This window comes from Pomacea canaliculata, linkage group LG3, assembly GCF_003073045.1.
Source record: "Pomacea canaliculata isolate SZHN2017 linkage group LG3, ASM307304v1, whole genome shotgun sequence".
NCBI classification, from domain to species: Eukaryota; Metazoa; Mollusca; class Gastropoda; order Architaenioglossa; family Ampullariidae; genus Pomacea; species Pomacea canaliculata.
In genome coordinates, this window is record NC_037592.1 from 18304123 (window position 1) to 18324775 (window position 20653).

Below are 20653 nucleotides of genomic sequence, written 5' to 3' on the forward strand. Positions count from 1 at the left end.
CAGGCCCGCAGTCACACATCTGTCATGGATTCGTGCGTAATCACGAGATACTAGGAATGTAGCACATGACTAAAACAAAACAAACAAACAAACATGTATTTCTTGAAAGAGGGAAGAGCATCTGTAATTGCAGGTAAGGAAACAGAGAAGAAGTATTCTTCGACCGCGCTTCCAGCAGCTGTTGTGTACTTTATTGTGGTGCTAATCGTCGCCAGGGGGCGCCAAACGACCTCTTGCACTAGCAGCAGTGCCGACCTCGGGTCCCTAATTGTGGGGCTGGAGCAGCGCCGTCATTCATTACCGCGGGCTCTGTGCTCTCGGCACTCCCTCTCCACCATCGGAGGGCCGCGACACGAAGGCTTCTCACAAGGGAGTGTAGATGAGGGCGAGTTTGGTAGCCGTCGTGCACAGTGCAGGCCAGTGGCTTTTTTTAAACACAGAATAAAACAAATAAACAATCATGTAGCCAATGTAGCACTCCCAGTTATAGAACATACCAGCGTTCTTGATCGCTCGATGACATCGTGGACTAGTACGAGTGCTTAGTCACCAGATATCCAAATTGCACCGAGAGTTAGATAGAAGTCAGATTTTCATTCTTAAGATGATAATGACATATGCAGAGGAACATATCAAGCAGTCTTATAATTTAAGAACAGGATGCCCTTCTAGCTACATAAAGAGATTATCAAAACATTAAGTCTGGGTCTGGTGATCAAATATTAAGTTTACTCATGATCGTCTTAACTGTGTGTGTGTGAAAACAAATTGTTACTCCTTTATATAAGGAGATAACGAGTAGTAAATGCTTTTTATTTTTATTTCAGTCTAGACATTGCCAATCTGAAACAGCTAGCGTGCAGTTACACGTACTATGTTCAAATTTTAGCACAAAATCCCGAGTCTCCTCTCTGCCACAATAAATGTTTACTTTACATTGCAGCTCTCAATGGATAGTTTCTTCACCCTTGTGTTCATTCTTGAGCGTGGAGGGCTGACCGATGCAATTGTGCCTGACACCTGCAAAATTGTTGTTTTATTCCATGAAAGAGATCAAGAAAGTCTCCTGAAAGGATACATTGTAATCCCTTCAACTACGAGGGCCCTAGAAGCCAGCGCCTCAGGTGTAGGAGTGTCTCGACATTAACGTCAACAACTACTGTCAACATATCCCACACAACATCAAGGCAGGTTTGGGTTTCTTGGAATACTTTAAAGGGTCTGAAGTTTAGGCAATATAATGTTATACTGTGGTTTAAGGTTATGTTTAATTTTACTGTTTCTGGACTGGATATTTAATAAAGATTTGTGCTATCACTTATCACTTGTTAATCATGGTATCTAACTTCTCCCGTGTTGATTTCTGCCACTTATTTTCCAGCTGCAATTTCATTTTTAACGTTCAGTCTATGGTCTTATGGTCGTGGATAAATTAGTTTTAACAATGATATTATATGTATTTAAAATATTTTAGGTATTGTAATCGATCCCAAATATGTCACATAAAAACATTACATTGTTACTCTTTTATTCTATAGGAACCGTTTCATCACATGACTATTACTTTTTAAACAGATCTTTGCGCCTGCACGATTGTGTTACCATGAAATTCGTTGGTAGACAATTGTTTGTTACGAACTTTGAATACCCAGTCTATTGCGAAGTGAGCCTCCTCATTCTCCGGATGTTGGTATTTCCGTTGCCCAGAGATTTCTTCAGCTATGTTAGAGATCCCATATAGAAAGTGTGCTGTTCTTCTAGTTTATCTGTTTTACAACAGTTTACTAGTGAAGGACAAGAGCAGCAGGCAAAGCTAAAACACAAAGAACTCTTAAGAAAAATTAAAACATGTTTGTAAAGCAATTGCATCATAATGAGAGTGATGTTAAATACCAAACCATTTTACTTGTGGTCATTCTCTCTACAAAAAAAAAAGACATACGCAAAAGAAAATCTGTCCTTTTACTTCTGACACCAATGCAGTAATTGAATTTGTGCTTTTTGTCTCTGAAGTCTGTGTTTCTGGTTGGCTTCAAGAGGAACGCAGCCTCATGCTATTCTTACAGCGGAAACAGATTAACTCTTGGCACTACTCTAAATAGAAGATACAGAAACGTACTTGCAGACTTTAGTGAAACAAGTTCAATTAATTTATCGGAAAATGACCTTGTGGTAATTAACACAAACCTGCTATATTTTAAAATTTTTGGATGAGGTCTGAAAAGGTGTGCGGATTGCTAGAGAATTGCGTGGGAGTGCATGGGTGTGGGCGTAGGTTCGAGCGAAGGTGTGAACGTTCACGACAACAGCTTTTTCTCTGATGTAATGGCGCCATGGCGAGGCTCCACTAACATAATATTTAGGGTTGTCATTTTGTGTCCTTGACCGGGAGGGGGAGCTTGACAGTTTTCCTCAGTGCTGCCTTGTCTCCTGACCAGACTTATCAAAAGAATAAAAGAATGTAAATTATTAATGCAAATTTTTTGTGACACATTGTTTGAGATGAGTGAATACATTTTTGACAGAATGTTATTGGGAAATATTAAATTAATAGTATAATGAATTTAAAACTGATTAACTGATAGATTTTAAGGAATATATCTTTCCGTTTTTTTTCTTTTTCTTATCTGTGTTCTTGGTATATTTATGCGCTGGATCTCGCTGGACTTTGAGAGGCACGGAAATGGGGGGTAAACAAACTTGTATCTGTGATCTTTTTGGGTGGAGCTCCGAACCTGACGGTGGAGGCTTCAAAGACGACTTTTCACCAACAGAACCGAAAAAATGAGGACTTTCTGTTTTATGAGGCTTTGTGTATGCATGTGTAATAGGTTAATCATTTGAAGGTTGAAAATTTTGCTGATATTATATTTATTTTTAACTTCATATTTCTTGGGTGTTTTCTATCTCGTCTGAAGAAAATGCAGAGTTTCACATGACAGTGATTATTGTCACATTTAGCAGCAAATGTTTACATCAACATTAATGTAAAATGCCAAACACTTAACTTTTTAAGCATTACCTATTAAAGCTATGGTTTTCGACTGCTGTGTTTAAAAACCGACATTTTGTCAATTATTACTATACACAGAAATGCTTTAAATCTTTTGTTAACATCGCATTGACAAATTTCTTGCTCAGCAGCAAATATAAGCGAACATTTGACAAACTTTAGGTGCAAACGGGACATAAATCGTAAAATTATGAACTGCTAAAAACAAAAAAACAAAACAAACAAAAAAAACCCCCAAAATGCTCTGCCTTGATTTTGGGTAAAAACCATTAGAAGTGTCAACCTAGGTCAAGATGACACTTGGGGGGGGGGGTGTTAGTCCTCATCAGGGGAGAAAACTCCTGTAGTCTTAGCACCACAGAGGCGGCGTTAGGACCACGCGGGGCCTGGGGCCGACCATCCGCGCGGGGCCGGGGTAATGGAGTACGTGTATCAATATCCTATTGATATGATGCCGGAAGCACTGATTTATATACATGTACAGTTAGATAGGCTGGATCAATTTCGCGAATTTAGTGTTGTAATTGTTCGTAACCTTTGCCACCGTTTGTGACAGTAGAGGTTTTTTCTTTAAGCGAAATAATATGGTGACGGTAACTTAAGGTGCAGAGGGCTGCTGTGTTCAGGTACCTTGGTACAGTGATCGACGGGAAGCTCTCCTTTAGTGATCACGTGAACCAAGTGTACAAAAAAGGCCCAGCAACGGCTGTACCTTCTGAGGAGACTCCGCAGCTTCAATGTCAGCTCTGGGGTGATGGTGACTGTGTACAGGTCTCTTGTTGAGAGCATCCTCGATCTCATTTAACATCGCTGCCTGGTATGGTCACCTCCTCGTCCAAGACAAGGCAAGGCTGGCCAGAGTCATCAACCAGGCAAATAAAATTATTGGTATATCACAGCTGCCACTTTCTGACTTGTACCTTCATGCAGTCAGAAAGATGGCACATAACATCATTTCTGACCTAACGCACCCTCTCCATCCCAACTTCCAGCTGTTGCCCTCAGGCAGGCGCTATATAAAGTGCCACGTGTACGGAAAGCTGCCTACCAGAGGTCCTTCGTGCCAGCAGCCATCACCATCCTAAATAAAGACACAAGGATTTAGGAGGAATTAAACACAGTCTGAAGAGAAGAGGGTGATGACATCCATTATCAGCCATCACCTTGTTGAATGTGCGCTCTCTTTCGCACAAACAAGACGAGCTCTCAATCTAAATAATTAATGAAATGCAGGGATTTCTGTCACAGGCCAATAGATGACATAGATGACAATTTGTAATGTTGTTTGCCTGCAGGTGATGAAAAGATAGTAGTGATTATGTGTGCGTTAAATGTCTGTGTGAGTATGTATGCCTGCCCGTGTGAGCAAAAGAAAAATTTGTCTTAGGGTCTACTCGACAGACAATTAAGTCTGATTTGATTTGACTTAATAAACTGCTTGTTATTATTGCCGGGTTTAAAGTTAAGACATTGCTTCAATAATTTGCTTAATTAGAACTTAAAAGTGTTTACTGAACGTCAATTTTTTGGTCACAACTTGTTTAACACAGCTGGCAATAAGTCATGAAGATGACCTCGGGGCTGAAGCGCGGGGCCCCTTCGAGAGCGGGGCCTGTGGCCACCGCATTTGGCACCCCTAAACGCCGCCGCTGTACAAGCCATAGATTTCTATTTCTCTGCAATTTTGCTAAAATATCGCATCGTAACATGATGGCAGCCTCCCTTTGCTTAGAGGTTTTGCTTTTGCCTTACTTTCGCTCCCTGGACATATTGCAGTTACGCAAGAAGACGGAGACCTCCCCAAAATAAGTAACAATAACAATTATTGTAATCTCAGAGTGTCATTTGTTTGATTTACCAATGATTTAACTTCGAAGCTTCCTTCGGTCTCTTTGTAATTTTTAAGCACACCAGTCATTCCAGTTAGGTTAGGTGAAACATGTTTTTAATGAATATTTTGATGTTATTATTTTCATAGCATTGTTAATAAAAGTAATGTATCTTCTCCATTATTCTCATCTCTTGACTTTGCATGCATTATGTTTCTCAAATTGTTTTCTATTTTATTATGCTTGGCTTGTTGTTTTTCATCGTTGTTTTGTGGCTTGAGTTTAAATCATGAAAGACTGATGTATTTCAGATCCATTATTCTGGTTTTCTGGTTGTTGATCTTCATCGAAGTACAATATAAAAACACTATTTTATAGCCTATATTTTCAGTCATAGTTTTTAAAATTTATGTCAGCTGTTATTGGAGGTGGACTGGGTGGAACAGCAGAAGCATATTTTTTGCAACACCTTTTTGGAGATCAGCTTCAAGTTCATGTTTTGAAGGAGAGCAACTATAGGTGGTTATTTTGCTCTCATTATTATTGAAAGCCAAGATTATGAAGCAGGAGGTTCAGTTATGCATCCCAGGAATGAGTTGTTTGGTGAGTATGTAAATAAGAATCTTAAAATCAAATATTGATCTTTGGTAGATATGCAATAAAGATGAATAAAGAGGTTACATTTTCCTCAAACAGTAAAACCTATTGTGAAAATTCATTTCTTAAACTCTGTGGAATGCAATTTCTTATAGGCATCCATGTACACAGTGTCATACCATGTTAAAGAGCGCATCTGTGTTTAGTGTGAGCATGCAGATGTATGTGATTACATGCATATATTTGCATGCGTGTGAAAGGGGTGTGTACCTTGAGTGGGCATAATAAGAGGAATTTTACCATTTCATTTTCTTATCCATTTTATTTTCATTTTTAAATACTGTATTGTGTAGTGGCATCTACAAGAGTGAGTGTGTGTTTGTGTGTGTGTTTCATTGGTTTGATTGGCTAAGTGGTGACCATCATTATAACATTATCTTTGTGCAATGTCACTTGGCAAATGAATATTTTACTTCTTGTTTGATGACAGCAAAGCTTTCTATAAAATGAAAATTTTTGAAATGATGTACTTTGATGGTGCTGTCATGTTACTCCTAAACCTCCATTATATATATTTGCTTTAGCTGATTGAGAATATTTTCAATATTAGTTATTCCTTCTATGTAAATTCATGACCATGAAGAGCTTTGCATGCAGTGCTAGCGAATGTGGTTGAAAATACAACAGTGGAGGATATGCATAAAGCCATGGATGAACGGTTCATTAACTGCACACCCATCTCTGCTCAGACCATGGTTAGGGATACTGGGTTTTCTGACATTTTTATCAATGAACTTTTAATGGCAGCAATGAGACTGAAACTGAACTATGGGCAGACTACAGATACTCATGGTTTTCTTGGTATGGTTGGTGCTTGATTTTATTTTGCTATTCCATTTGTTATCTGTAATCACACACAACCTGATTATTGTTATGATAGAGACTGACACTAGCTTTTGAAACTAGATAAATCTTTGAGTGACAAGAATTTATAATGTTAGTGTATCCAAGGAAAATAACAAAACTTATCATACATGTACCATAAATTCACAACCCTTGAATAAGGACAGACATTATCATTACATGTATGACTACATACATGCACATATTTGTGGGTAACTGACAGCCCAACAGTTTTCTTACATGGTTTTCTTTAACTTGGGTCAGCAATATCACAAAATGCAGTGAAAGTGTGGCCAAAAATAACTTGATAGAATTCCCTTGAACACAACCTTTTGTGTAATTTGCTACAAGATGAGAGTGATTTATATACTATCTCAGTATTAAATGTAAAACATATATACTTTTTTGGAAGCAAAAGCTGTTTAACACAATCATTTGTTTTTCAGCTGCAGTGTTCATGGCATGTGCAGAGTCTGATCTATGGGCTGTACATGGAGGAAACAAAAATGTTGCTGAAAGTCTGTTGAAGGTCTCAGGTGCAAGGCTCATCCAAGGGAAAGTTACATTCATATGATGGAGACTGGTGCTGGCATGCCCTCCGATGAATACAGTATAAACAGGCTGAGAAAAGAGCAGATGAAAGAACAAGTGGAGAGTATGACCTCGTTATCATGGCAACCCCTCTAGATGGGAATGCCAAGATGAAGTTGGTGAAAGCTTGATAGCCACTTTTTTTCATGAGAAGACCTGTTGATTCCAACAGCTGGTTCACATGCAACCCTGAAATAGAGCATCAGGCAATATTGAATTCTTAAATAGCAAACTATTTGATGTATCTCAGTAGTTTATGCTTAACACATTAGTAGGGGAAGTAAATAGCTGAGTGGTTAAAGCACTGGCATCTAAACCTAAAGGTTCAAAGTACTCATGTGGTGCAAAAGGCTTCCCCTAATTGACCAACTAACTCGATCCATAGGGGTTCGAGAGAAACAGTGAGAGAGAAGTGGGCATCCCTCGCAAATAAAACTGGCCCCAAAAATGCAACCTAAGATGCAAAAGATATGTCAGAAAAGTCTTTAGGCTGCAGAGTTAATTTTGGTTATTTGATATTGTATGTACGTCAGACACAGAGTTGCTTTTGATAGCATATATAGTGTATATTGATAATAATATCACTGAAGGAAAGAAGACATGCCATTCATCACCTGGATAACTAAATGCAGAGCCTGTATAATGATTTAATTGGAAAGTTAATAATCCTTGTACTTCATTTTTTTCCTCATTAGCAATAAACAGACAAATGTGAATGAAAAATTAAATGGTTGATACATATGTAATCAGCTAATTTCAAAGGAATAATAAAAGATACACAGAGATATAGAGAAGACACTAAACTGCTCTAATTTATGACATAATTAGAGAATGGCTGTTTAGAAAAATTGGGAGCTTACCAAAATCCTAATGGATAACAGCATAGATATGACTGTTTCAAGTAAAATTTGAAGGTGTTCCAAGCACTTTCAATGTTCCTACGTACCTTTCCATTCTTTGGAGACTGCATTCGTCTGTGGCCATATGAACCGAGGTACATTTGGCATGGATCAGCAAGATTATCTCCCTGCAAATATAATGAAAACAAGTACTGAAGTGTTCTTTAACAGCATCAGCTGGTAACGATAGACTGAGATTGTTAAGAATTAAACTGGAATTCAGGTCCTGACAAACACACACCTATAGCAACGTTGTAGAATGTAGAGGGTAGGCTTATTAGCATAAAAGGGGAAAACAACAGCAGCATATCTTGTGCCTTGAGTTTCCTTGAAGATGTTTTGGAGGAGGGTTCTTCACTAGAAGGCTTGATATGAGTGGCTTAATATTTTTTAAAGTCTAAATAAAGTCAAGCCTGGAAAACCATAGGAAGACAAGCTATTAGCATGCTTAAAGATCAGTATAAGTGCTTCAAGAACAATGCAGCTTATTCTTTTTTTAGCTATGTTTTCACTATGAGAAGTGTATTTTTTGTGAAGTTTCTTTTTGATTTTTCAGTTGAATGCTGATGATTGTGTTATCTGTGATTTTCAGTGCACACTTAAGAGAGGAGAGGAAGGGTGGGAGTACACAATGATGGGTTAAAACATCTTGCCCGAGCTGGCTGACAATATTCAACTTATTCTATTTTTAGTCCGAATTATTGAAGGTGACAATACCTTCAGATAATTATTTGGTCTTGATGCATTTTTACTCAACATTAGTCTTGTAGTTGATGGCATGATAGTTAAGGCATCTGTCACCATGACCATGAGAATCAGTTATAGTGGGTTCACATTTTCGCAATGAGCTACCTCTCTCTCTCTAGATGTGACACCTGTTTTACATAATTGACAGTTTGTAGTTTTTTCCAAATACTCTAGTTTCCTCCATCATGTGTGCGTGTGTTTGTGTGCTGCACAATGTGTATGAATGTTTAAGTATTTGTTCATGAAAGTGTACTTGATACCTACATTTAAAAGTGTGTTAGTGTGCCTGCTAACTGTTTTGAGCCCAGCTGGAACTGGAAAAAGATGTTATTTAATTATTTGATTTTAATAAATATTAAATAATATAAATCTGTATTTATGAATCTTTAAAAGCTGCTTCATAAAATGCTTAATGTTTTGAAATGATTAATTTTAAAGTGATTCACAGTATTAAAAAAAATTACGCTTCTCAAATTATTATTAAGACATAATTAAGATATAATATGCAAATTAATAATAAATTTTTCCAAATTTACGGCAACCTTTCTACAAATATAGATGATTATTATTATTATCACTAAAAAATCTAAAAAAGAATATAGGTAGGTAATGTGTGTTGTACACACTTCTGGGCTTGTAGATGAATTTCCGGCAAGCTTTATAGGTGCACATATTTTTGGATATGTTAACTTTATAAATGTGTGACTTCACATTGCACAGCCCTTTTGATTTGCTTCTAATGACTTTTGCCAGTGAAAAGAAAACCATATTTGTGTGTTAGAAATTTTCATGGTTTGAAAAATTAGGAGCTTGAAGATATAGAGCTATTAAAGCTTTGCAGTTGTACAGATGGAGATGGTGGAATTGTATTTAGACAAGAACAAAGAGGTGACAACTGTGGCCAAAGGTAATTGACCTGGGGGAAGGGTGGAGGGAAGGAAATGTAGGTTTTAAAAAAATTAGTCATTCTGAAACTCAAGCTAACAGAGTTCCCTTTGGGACATGTTTTGAAGACCTCCACCAGGTTTTCAAAAAATTAGTCATTGTGCCTCTAAATATTAAAAAGGAGAGTTGGTAGTATATAATATATATAGTGGTTGTGAGGAGAGCGCGTTCAAAATAACAAATTTCTTTTGAATCACTGATACATATCTACCTTGTCTGTGTGGATCTCTGCTTCACCTAAAGACTGGCAAATCATTTAAACAGCTTCTTCCATGTATTAGCCATCTAATTATCTACATTATTTTTGGTATTTTTTCCTACCTCTGATATGTCAAAATATTCTTTCTTCACTGTTACAATTTTTCTTTTCAAGTTAAGAAAATACTTGATCAGTGACTACCATAGTAGATAGAAGAATATATAGTACTTTAGTAGAAAATCACCATGACTGAATCGAGGTATTGTCTAGACACAGGTGCAAGAAATGAAGCTTTGAGATTATGAGAAAAACAAATTGTGCTTGGACTATTCTAATTTTAAGATGTAGTCATGTTCTTATAGTCAGGGCGGAACAGAGGGAAAATTGTGCTCTATGGTTTTTATGGTTTTTTTTGCGAAAAATTCTGTGACTCCAGCATTAGTGCTTGACCCGTATACATCTACTTAGCAGCACAGATGTTTCTCGTGTGTTCGCACTCGTGACTCTACGTTCTCATTCTGAAACTCGAGCTATCAGAGTTCCCTTTGGGACACGGTTTGAAGACCTCCACCATCCTGTAACGCAAGGTTTCATGTACCCCAGTCTCTGGCCTACCACCGATGGTTCACGCACTGGATGTGAGCGATGGGGTGCTGGCAAGTGATAGTATCATAGTAGAATCGTGATGCAGCAGTGTGGCCGGCTAGACTGTGTCCGGTCGAGTGAGGAGATCGGGTCCGACAGTCGCAAGCAGACCGTCTCCTCCACCTGACACCCCGGCACGTGTCGGCTAATTCAAACAGATGGTCGTAACCTCGCTCGCACGACAGACTTGCGGTTCATTAACAGAATTAACAGCCCAGTACGAGAGAGCGCTCACGCTGTCGTATTCACACTGATTCACACCTAAGTCGCCTGTTGTGGCCTTGACACTGTGAAGAGGTTTACTTGTCTTTTCCTAGAACTGTCACTTTATCCTGCCAGATGTTTACACACTGTTATAACTTACTGTTTAGGAAATGTTAACAGCCTCTTCTGTTTTTGAATAATTTTAGTATTCTTTGCGAGCAGCACGTCCGTACCGATTTATGCCGTTTGTAAATATATATAACTGTCTATAAAACCAGAGGAAAAGCAAATAGCGAAAGGTGTATATAATGATAAAAAGAAGTATTAAGGATATCTAGTGCATGGCCAAAACTGATATTTCAGAGGCGTGTTACAAGTTCGAATAAACAACCATCCTAGCTTAAAACAGCTGAAACAGACAAACAAATACTCATTCCCACTGGAAGCAGATGCAATCTGGCGGCTGTCAGCAGAGAATACTACACTCAAAACATCTGAAACCTGCAGACCTACCAGTTCTACGGTAAAGGTCAAAAGAGCGGTACGCAGTCTGAAGGAAGAAAGTCACCTGGATTTGACAACGTCCCAGATGAGGTGCACAAGCAGGGTGGGGATGAAACAACAAATGCCCTAACTGCTCTCCGACAAAGAGTCTTGGAGCGCAAAGGATGGATGCATTCACTAGCCATACCCCTTCCAAATAATGGAAACACTAAACGGTGCAAAAACTACAGAATCACGAGCCACCCAAGCTAAGTGATGCTGAAAGTAATCCAGAATCGCTGTGGAACTGCTAACAGAGAGATAGGCTGACATCAGACTAGGCAGGGGAAGAGTTGAGCAGATAATAATTCATCTGTCGCAGACTTCAAATATGAGCTTTCTTTCACACGACAGTTGATATTCATCAAGGGCGCCCCACCCCCCACCCCCAGTGCCCGTGCTGTTCAACGTTTTTCTGGAGAACATCATGCGTGAAATCTTCCACGACCATCACACTTCCAGTTCCATCGGTGGAAGACCAATTTGCCACTTACACTTTGTAGACGACATTAACCTGATAGCAGAGATACAGAGGCATACCAACAGACTGCAGACTGATATAGTTCGAGCGCATTTTGAATGGAGACCAGCACTGACAAGAGTTAAGTCATATGTCATTGGCAACAACAAAGAAGATATATCTACAAGAATGGGGTATGGCTTCTAAAGGTAAACAGTTATAAGTACTTGGTAGCCATCATATCATGGATGTAATACAAGTTCGTGATGTTATCTAAAGACAGCAGCTTCACGACATATTCGCATCAGGATCACGACAGTAACAGCAGCAGTGCTAGGCTGGAGTACGTACTGGACAGCATCTGGTGAAGCCGTAACTAGAACGGAGAAACCAATTTCACTTTATAAGAAACACGTGTACACTTACAGTCACCACACTCGTGGGATACCTAGAATCACTACTGGCATAAGTCACTTTGCACGAAAAATATTTTTTTTTAAAAAAAAGGAAAACTGTCCTTCAGTTAAAGGTACCGTAATTGAAAGGAGGTCGACAACAATAATTAAGGTGGTCAGATGAAGATATAGAACTGGCTTACGAACGTGAAGACTGGTTGTTCCGTGCAGGACCTGCATGATCACCATTGTTCAAGACAGGCCTGAGAGTCGAGCCTTTTTGTCAGATGCCACGTCTTTCCATGTGCTCTTCCCTCAACGAACGGTACTATTCATGGAACGAATGAAGTGAACATATGATTCATGACGATGCAATTTTTGATAGAAACTTTTCACGCAATGCACATAGGAAAATCATCATAATGTTCGGAGAAAACGACGAGCATACATACATATCTCTTGAAAGTGGTCGAGTCGTCCAGTGCCCGCAAAAATAAATTTGGGTTTACTTTTTGAGCGGATTCGTGATGGTGGTAGATTCGCGATCCGTTGGAGAGCAACAAGAACTTTCTATTCCCTACGTGGCTTTGTCTTAATCATTTAATTACCACCTCGACATATTCCGCGGTCGAGTGATCTCTTGCATGCCGTCGACTCAAATGCAGCTCGCAGATTGACCTTTTGCACTTCCTTCGACACGAGAGCATGCGTCATCTGCTCTACGGTGGCATAAACTGAATTTTATTGCACACCGACGACATAGACTGTCTTAATTATTGTTCCTACTCTTGTCGTGGGTGCTTGCTGCATGATGTGATTTGAGTGTTTTGAGAGATAAGACTGATCAAAGATTGGATAATTTGTTAAACTATGACGAGAGATGTTTGCGGCCCTATGCTCCTCGAGGAGTAACACGATTGAACAAAAACTATGACGAGATCTGTTTGAGGCCCTATGCTCCTCGTAGTCCTCGAGGAGTAGTCACACGACTGAGCTAAAACTATGATGAGAGCGTGAAAGACACTAAGCTGAAGGGTGATGCGAAACTAAATAAGTCCTTAGTGGCTACGATAATATATTATGACAAAATCAAAGTCACAATCATGCAAAATCTTGATGCTCTTCCTTTCAACTGCTGTTAACTTCGAGAATAAATTATTGCAGATTATCGGACAGCTTTGCTAAGATGGCGGCTTGCACCATGAAGGCAACGTACCGTTTCGTGGTGTATGCCATTTTACTTTCGCTTCCATCACACATTCTTTTTGCAGCTGAGCAAGAAGACCCAGACCTTCCCAAAATAGGTACTCACATCAATTACTGTAATAGTAAAGACACTTTAACATGAAAATTTGTTATCATCTGTCAGTATCGACGTGCCAGTGACTAGGAAGTTCGATTTAGTTTTACTTTCATTACTGTTTTTTTTTTTCCTTAGTTATTATTTGTGGTGTGCATACTTTATTTTGAAAACAACATAAAAAATACCACTAGCGCAGACGTCAAAATATTACGAATTTCATGTTATGATCGCCATTCCTTAGTAAAACGATTATTCTTCCTGCTTTAAACCTTCCATAATCTATTGTAATCTATTATGTCATTTGTTAAATTGATAGCTAACGTAAAAATGATAATGTTATATCATAAAAGGAAAGTTTTTTAAAAGTATGCGTTCTTTGTTATAGTTATTAGTTCGTTGACAATGAAAATTAACTACCTATTTCTGGGTTTAGTTAAATAATAAATACTTAAAAAGGTAATAGGTGTGTTCTTTTGCCATCTTTTCCCCCACTTTTGCCATCATATTTAACACATTTGGCTTTGTATGCTTTTTGTTTATAAATTTCATTTTCTATATTATATTGTTTATTAATTTTTCACATGAATGTTTTTGTGGCATGTCATTTTTTGTCATTGTGAACCTAGAGTTTTACATTGTAAAAGATAGGTGGAGTTGTTGTTCTTCAATTTAATAATGCAATACTATTATTATCAGCTTTTTTTAGTCATTCTAGTTTTTTTATGTTTCATGTCAGCAATTGTTGGAGGTGGACTGGGAGGGACAGCAGCAGCTTATTTTTTGCGACAACTATTCGGTGATCAGCTTCAAGTTGATGTTTTTGAAGGGAAGAGTGTAGGTGGCCGTCTAGCCGTCATCAGTATTGAAGGCCAAGAGTATGAAGCAGGAGGTGCAGTTATCCATCCTAGGAATGAGTACATGGTCAACCTCACAAAACTATTGGGTGAGTATTATCATGAAGCATTAGATTAAAATCTGAAATATTGATCTTCAGTGAAAACGTGAAAAGGATTAAGACAGTTTTATTTTCCTTAGTAAATTTAGTTTTATCAGCTGTTTTAAATGTCATTTCTTAGAGGTATATAAGGTATGCAGTCTAATCTCATTTTGAAAACTACAGTTAGTTATAATAAATGTTTCTTTGTAAAGTTTAAAGGAGATGGATGTCTTTAATGCAGTCATATTATTTTATCTTCAAACTTGAATTAAGCATGTCTATGTAAGCTGATTGAGAATATTAGTAATAAAAATGGTCCAGGTCTTGAAAGGAGAAACCCAAAGGATGATGACGGCACCATGGGTCTATACAGCAAAGATGGCCTCTTTTTTAAAACCAGCATTTGGAAAGTTGTCACCATAGCAAAACTCTTTTGGCGCTATGGTTGGGACATCAAGAGAATAGGTGAATGGGTTACTACCATGATGTCTTCTTTTAGCAGGTAAGCATAATGAACAAAAACGCTTAGGCCTTATTTGTTGCTTTCTGCAAGCAGCATTTGGTGTCAACTCTCTATAATTGTTGGAAAAAATCTTAGTATTTGAAATGATTTTAGAATTAATTTGGCAAATGTTTGCAAACACTCTTATATGGTCTTTTTTGAAAGGAGACTAAGCCCAAAAACAAAAACAAAACAACCCACATGAAGCTGACATTTAAGAATGTGTACCTTACAACAAATAACTAGTAGATGTAGTAATAATAATGACAAGTATTTTTAAGGTGCCTATGCCACTGATACTTGGCATGCTCATTCAACCATGGACACCATTAAAATACTATAGAAGTACTGAAGTTACTACTTTCCAGCCATAACAATGATTATATTTAAACATTTAAACAAATCTGTGCTACATTTTCATGTACTTTTGGAATAGGTACATTTTTAACTCAGGTTTGTAGGCTGAGATAGAGGATTAGTGTTGAATATTCCAGCTAAAAGTATACATTTAGAAGTGAAAAGTTATGTAGAACTCTAAGTCATTGTTCATAGATGTCCATTCCATGATGCCAACAAATGAATGGTGACCAGCCGGATCTAGTGTTGATGACCATATTTATGGGTTGGACTGGATGCAGCATGAAATGCTTCATTATTCTTTCTTTTTATTAACTATCTGAAATGTGTAGGTTTTGGGTTAGCTCTCGTCTTCTTATCTGTAATCCACTAAAAAAAAAATTGACTGCAGAAGAAAATATTTGTAGTTGGTGTTTATTTGTATGACAGAATCTATGAGTATCAGGAGAAAGGCATGGCATTTACAACAGTGGAGGATATGCTTAAAGCCATGGATGAACAGTTCATTAACTACACACGCATCTCTGCTCAGACCATGTTTAAAGATGCTGGGTTTTCTGAAATTTTTATCAATGAACTTGTGATGTCAGCAATGAGGGTGAACTATGGGCAGACTACAGATACTCATGGTTTTGTTGGTAAGATTACTGCTTAACTTTTTATCCTTCCTCGTAAAATCAGTGCTTCAACATCTGATGTTTTCAAATAATGTAAGCCATAGAATTAGTATGTCATAAATCTCATAAGCAAGTCCACGACTATCACAAAGGTAGCTAAAATACATTGGTTACTGCATGAGTGTTCATGGGTTCAAGAACTTTGCTATGAACAAAGGCAATGACTGGCGAGCTAAGAATTTTAGGAAAGAGCAAACTCCAAAAATAAAATACCAAAACTGCTGACTGTAAAAACAGAATTGGGTACTTAAATTATGTAAGATTCGCAATTGGTACAGGAATTTTCATTTGTGTTCAGGAAATAAAACTGTATTATCCTCACTCCCTTCTCCCTCTTCTTTTTCTGCATGTGGCATCTGTTTACAGAGTTGGCTGCCTTGCCATGATATAGCCTTAATTGCTGGCTTGGTGTAAAACACCAATTTCCCCTCTCCTTATTTTTATTGACAGAAACAGGAGTGCATTCTAAAGATGCTTATATTACCTCACCAGCTTCTTTCTCACCTTATTCTTAATGTAGTCTTGTACACCTGGCAACCTGTGAATCACACGCACACACACACATACACAACTCAGTTGTTTATTAAGCTATTACATTGTCATGCTGTTATGTCAGAAAATGACATTAGCTTTTACAGATGGATGATAAATATGGAAATATGAATGACAGTGGTTTCATTACGTTGGGGTATCCAAATGAGAAAACGATACTTGTATCTGAATCACACCTTTATAATCTTTAAATAAATGATAATGCATCTGGATAAGGATAGATGATACCCACATGACAACATGCCAACACACACCTGCATGCAACAGAGACAACACAAACCTGGACAACTGGCTGGCAAGCAAATGACGTTTAATGATTTTCTTTAATAAATACTTTCGCTTCATCACATCTAGTCATACACCCTCAGAATAATTGATTGTCTTGCATGCTAGCTTTTATGCAACATGCGAATGAAATATACACTAGCTCTGCATTAAATGTTGAGCATAAATACTTTATGGATGTAGCAAAATTGTAATTTCTCTTATCAGTTGCCTTATTTAAGTATATTTCTGATCCAAAATCTATTCTGCATGATCATCTTGTTTTTCAGCTGCAGTGTCCATGGCAGGGGTGGAGTCTGGTCTCTGGTCTGTAAAAGGAGGAAACAAAAATGTTGCTGAAAGTCTGCTGAAGGCCTCCGGTGCAAGACTCATCCAAGGAAAAGTTACCAACATTAATATGATGAAGAGTGCCACTGGCATGCCCTCCTATGAAGTACAGTACGAAAAGGCTGGGCAACAGGCAGACCAAGAGGAATCTATTGCAGAGTATGACCTTGTTATCATGGCAACACCACTGGATGGGAATGCCAAGATGAAGGTGCTGACAGCTTGATAGCCAGTTTTTCATGAGGAAACCTGTTGATTCCAACATGCATGGTTCCCTGAAGAGTAGAATCTAGCAGTATTGAATTCTGAAATGATTGTATACTGAAAAATTATACTCCCAATGCTTAACATATCTTGTCAATTTCTGCTTAGTATGGTTGCTAATGAAATAATAGCCTAGAGCGCTGTACACCTGAGATTCATAAAAGGGAATCAAAATCATTCAAAAAGCAATGAAGGGAAATGTGATTTACTGGATGATGATGACCACAGTGGTGATGGGTATTCATATAGTACCATTTAGTGCTCTTACTGCTTACAAGTAACAGTACAAATATGCAGCTCATAGAGCCAACATGATACTCTGTGCATACAGTAAGTGTGATGCATTGGTGTAGTTCTGCTAGACAGGATATAGTGAACCAGTGTTGGCCATAATGGAAAGATTTGGTACTCCTCTGCAGTGGATAAAGTTTTTAGTTCATCCCTTGTCACAGTTTTTTGTTATTTCATATAGTGCATGCTTTAGCCACAGGCTATTTTTTGGTTGTTTGATGCAGTGTAATATCAGTAGAGGAAAATAAAAGATTTTGAATAAACGTTTAGTGTAATTACAGCACATAGCTAAATGCAGAGCCCTGTAGTGATTAAACTCAGTGAAAAGACAAAAATGTAAATGGATAATGCTCATTCTGCTGTTATATCTAAATTATGTGAGTTTAAAAAGGATATTAAGAAGCATAGTAAAAGAAAAGACAAACTGCCCTAGTTTATGACCTATTTGAGAGAATGTCTACTATGAAAGATCAATATTTTCCTCTGAACCTTATATTTAACAACATAGATGTAACTGTTGCAGGTAGTATTTGAAGGTTTTCCGAGCACATTCAACATTCCTAACATACCTTTCCATTCGTTGGAGGCTATGTTTGTCTGTGGCCATGTGAACCTAAGTACTTTTGGCATGGATCAGCAAGATGAACTCCCTGACAGTATAATGACAACAAATGCGGAAGTGTTCTTTAATAGCATTGGCTTGCTGGAACCTGTTGATGAGATATCAAACAAAGCAGGCAAACCAGAGGAGAGTGAAGAATATGGTGTATGGAAAGTGTTTTTGAACAAGGTCCCCACAGAAGCAGAGGTATAAACATAATGTTGGTAATGTTTAAGGAATGGATTTGAAAAGTGGAAGTTGTAAGCTTTATAAATTTGTATCAAAATTTGCAGAAAGCTCCATACATACCAAACATATCAATGTCAAAGTAATGACTATTACATATAAAGGTAATTCTTTATTTAGTAGGAATTGGTTTGGAATGTATACAAGATAAGATTACTAGAATGAAAGAGAAGAGCAGTAGAATCAAGAGAAACACATATCTTTTGGAGTGAGATCCTTGGGGACCTTTACTAGAAATGGGGATGTGAGTTGCTTTATATTACATTTAATTCTGAATAACATTCCTAGAAAAAAATACTTTCTGATTCATCTGAAGAGCATTGTTTCACTGGAAGTATTACATATTTTACTTGTAGCTAGAAAGCTCTAGCATGACAATCACAAAGAAACCATGTGCACACCATTTGATACATGCCTTGGACCAAGGCTACTTGTTTCTATTTTTAATTGACGTTATGAAAAAAAATTATTTCTAGTGCTTAATATATCTAATCTCTTTTTAGGTTCAAGCCCTATTTGATACTCGGAAGTCTGTCCAGCTGGTGAACTGGCTTGCCTATCCTCAGTATCAACCCACCAAAGAGCTGCCATCATTTGTTCTGTATGATCGACTGTACTTCATTAATGCCATTGAAGCAGCTGCATCAGCCATGGAAATGTCTGTTATTGGTGCCAAGAATGTTGCCTTGCTCGCCTACAACCAGTGGTACTCGCATCTTGATAAGATTGATGAGGTTCTAGTCCCAAGTGACTCTTCTCAAGACTCAGCTCAGGGCAAGCAGGCGCAGGAATCAGTCAAGTCTGAGGAACTGTAGGAGGACAATTCGATAGCATGTTTAAAGATCAGTATAAGTGCTTTGAGAACAGTGCCATTCATTCTTTTGTAGCTATATTTTTCTTTAGAATGTTTGTTTTGGGAACTTTGCTGTTTGATTGGGCATTGGTGATTCTGCTGTCATTTGGGATGTTCTATGCACTTTGTGTGTGCGAGATAGAGAGAGATATATAAAGGGGAGGATTAGGGAGGGAGATTTGATGTGCACTTGCCATAATGGGTTGATAAATTTTACTGAAATAGCTGACAATATTTCAGTTACTTTGTTTCTAGTCTGAATCATTTTAGGTGACTACATGGAGGGAGATTATGATTATTATTTCTTAATGCATTTACATTCAACATCATGTGCCTATTATTTATTATGAGTGAGATATTGAAATATGCATTTATAAATACTTTCAGGGTGCCTCAGGAAGAAAGCCTAGGAAAAATGCAATAAAAAATGTACATCATGAGAACATTAAGGCATAGTATGCAGATTCATAATAAAATAAAAAAAATTGCTGTAGTCTTAACATTAGTATAGAATACTTGTCATTATCACTATAAAAACTGAAAAAGAATACAGGTAGGTAACATGTGTTACACAAGTTCTGAGGCTTATAAGTTATATAAGTGAACTTCAGTTTTGATTTTGCCAGTGACACCTATTCACTATTTGTTTAACGTATCATCCTGAAGGAAAAGGGAAGATGCTGCTATGCCAAAACACTTGTCACACTTTTATCAGAAAAGAGTTCTGTGGGGGAAGACATTTTGCCTGTCCTATGTTCTATATCACTTCTTTGTCAGGTTATAATTTATGTGTTAAAAGTGTACGGTTTATTAAATGACTTGATGAATTTAATCTATAAGGTGTGTAGAAGACATTATTATTTATCAGCATGCTGCTTGGTACTTCTTGAATGCCTGATGAGACCTATGGGTACATAAGGTGAGGTCTGGCGTGCATATATTTTGTTGGATAAACGTTTGAATGTAAACATGTAATATACAGTGCAAATGATCCAAAATTTATATAGCATTTTGTTTCCTGAATACATCATTGGCAGCTATTTATACTGATGACAGAGACACACTTTGACATGTATATCACCTATATTGCACTCTTGACTCTACAGTCCTACTGTAAGACATCACACGAAGTTCCCATTGGGATGGATTTGATGAGTGACCCATTCTGTAGTTCAAGTTCTCACACACCTGTCCTTCCACCGATGGTGCACGCAAGGGAAGTAAGCAGCTGGGGAGCTGAAAAAAGGTGTTTTTTTCTGGAACCGTCATTTAGTTAAACCTGCGAGAGAGATTCTTACCCACTTAGTGACCAAACGGAGATGTAGCCAAACTTTTAACAGCCTACAAGTTTTGTAGCCTTTACTGTTTTGTAGCCCGTTTTATTTCCAACCATCTCCATTTTTCTATAAAGCAGCTGTGGGGTCTTGCGAGTGTCTAAGGTATGTGCAGTCAACAGCTCGGTGGATGGCGTCTGTAAAAGTATAGCTT

At 37.7% G+C, this 20653-nt stretch overlaps 1 protein-coding gene and 1 long non-coding RNA gene across 2 annotated transcripts; one reads left to right on the forward strand and one right to left on the reverse strand.

Moving 5' to 3' along the window:
• Window positions 1-6124: 6124 nt before the first annotated feature.
• LOC112560264 lies at window positions 6125-12849 on the reverse strand. Its single transcript, XR_003098500.1, has 4 exons — window positions 12423-12849; window positions 12174-12298; window positions 7880-7960; window positions 6125-7122 (listed from the first exon to the last, which is right to left on the reverse strand). It is a non-coding gene; the product is annotated as an uncharacterized LOC112560264 (long non-coding RNA).
• Window positions 12850-13117: 268 nt separating this feature from the next.
• On the forward strand, window positions 13118-20001 carry LOC112560113 (prenylcysteine oxidase-like). The gene is made up of 7 exons (XM_025231699.1): window positions 13118-13274; window positions 14010-14216; window positions 14532-14712; window positions 15499-15707; window positions 16853-17121; window positions 17989-18273; window positions 18816-20001. Exons 1-7 carry the CDS (start codon window positions 13157-13159, stop codon window positions 19125-19127), a joined length of 1581 nt encoding a protein of 526 aa, XP_025087484.1. The 5' UTR covers window positions 13118-13156; the 3' UTR covers window positions 19128-20001.
• Window positions 20002-20653: the final 652 nt, after the last annotated feature.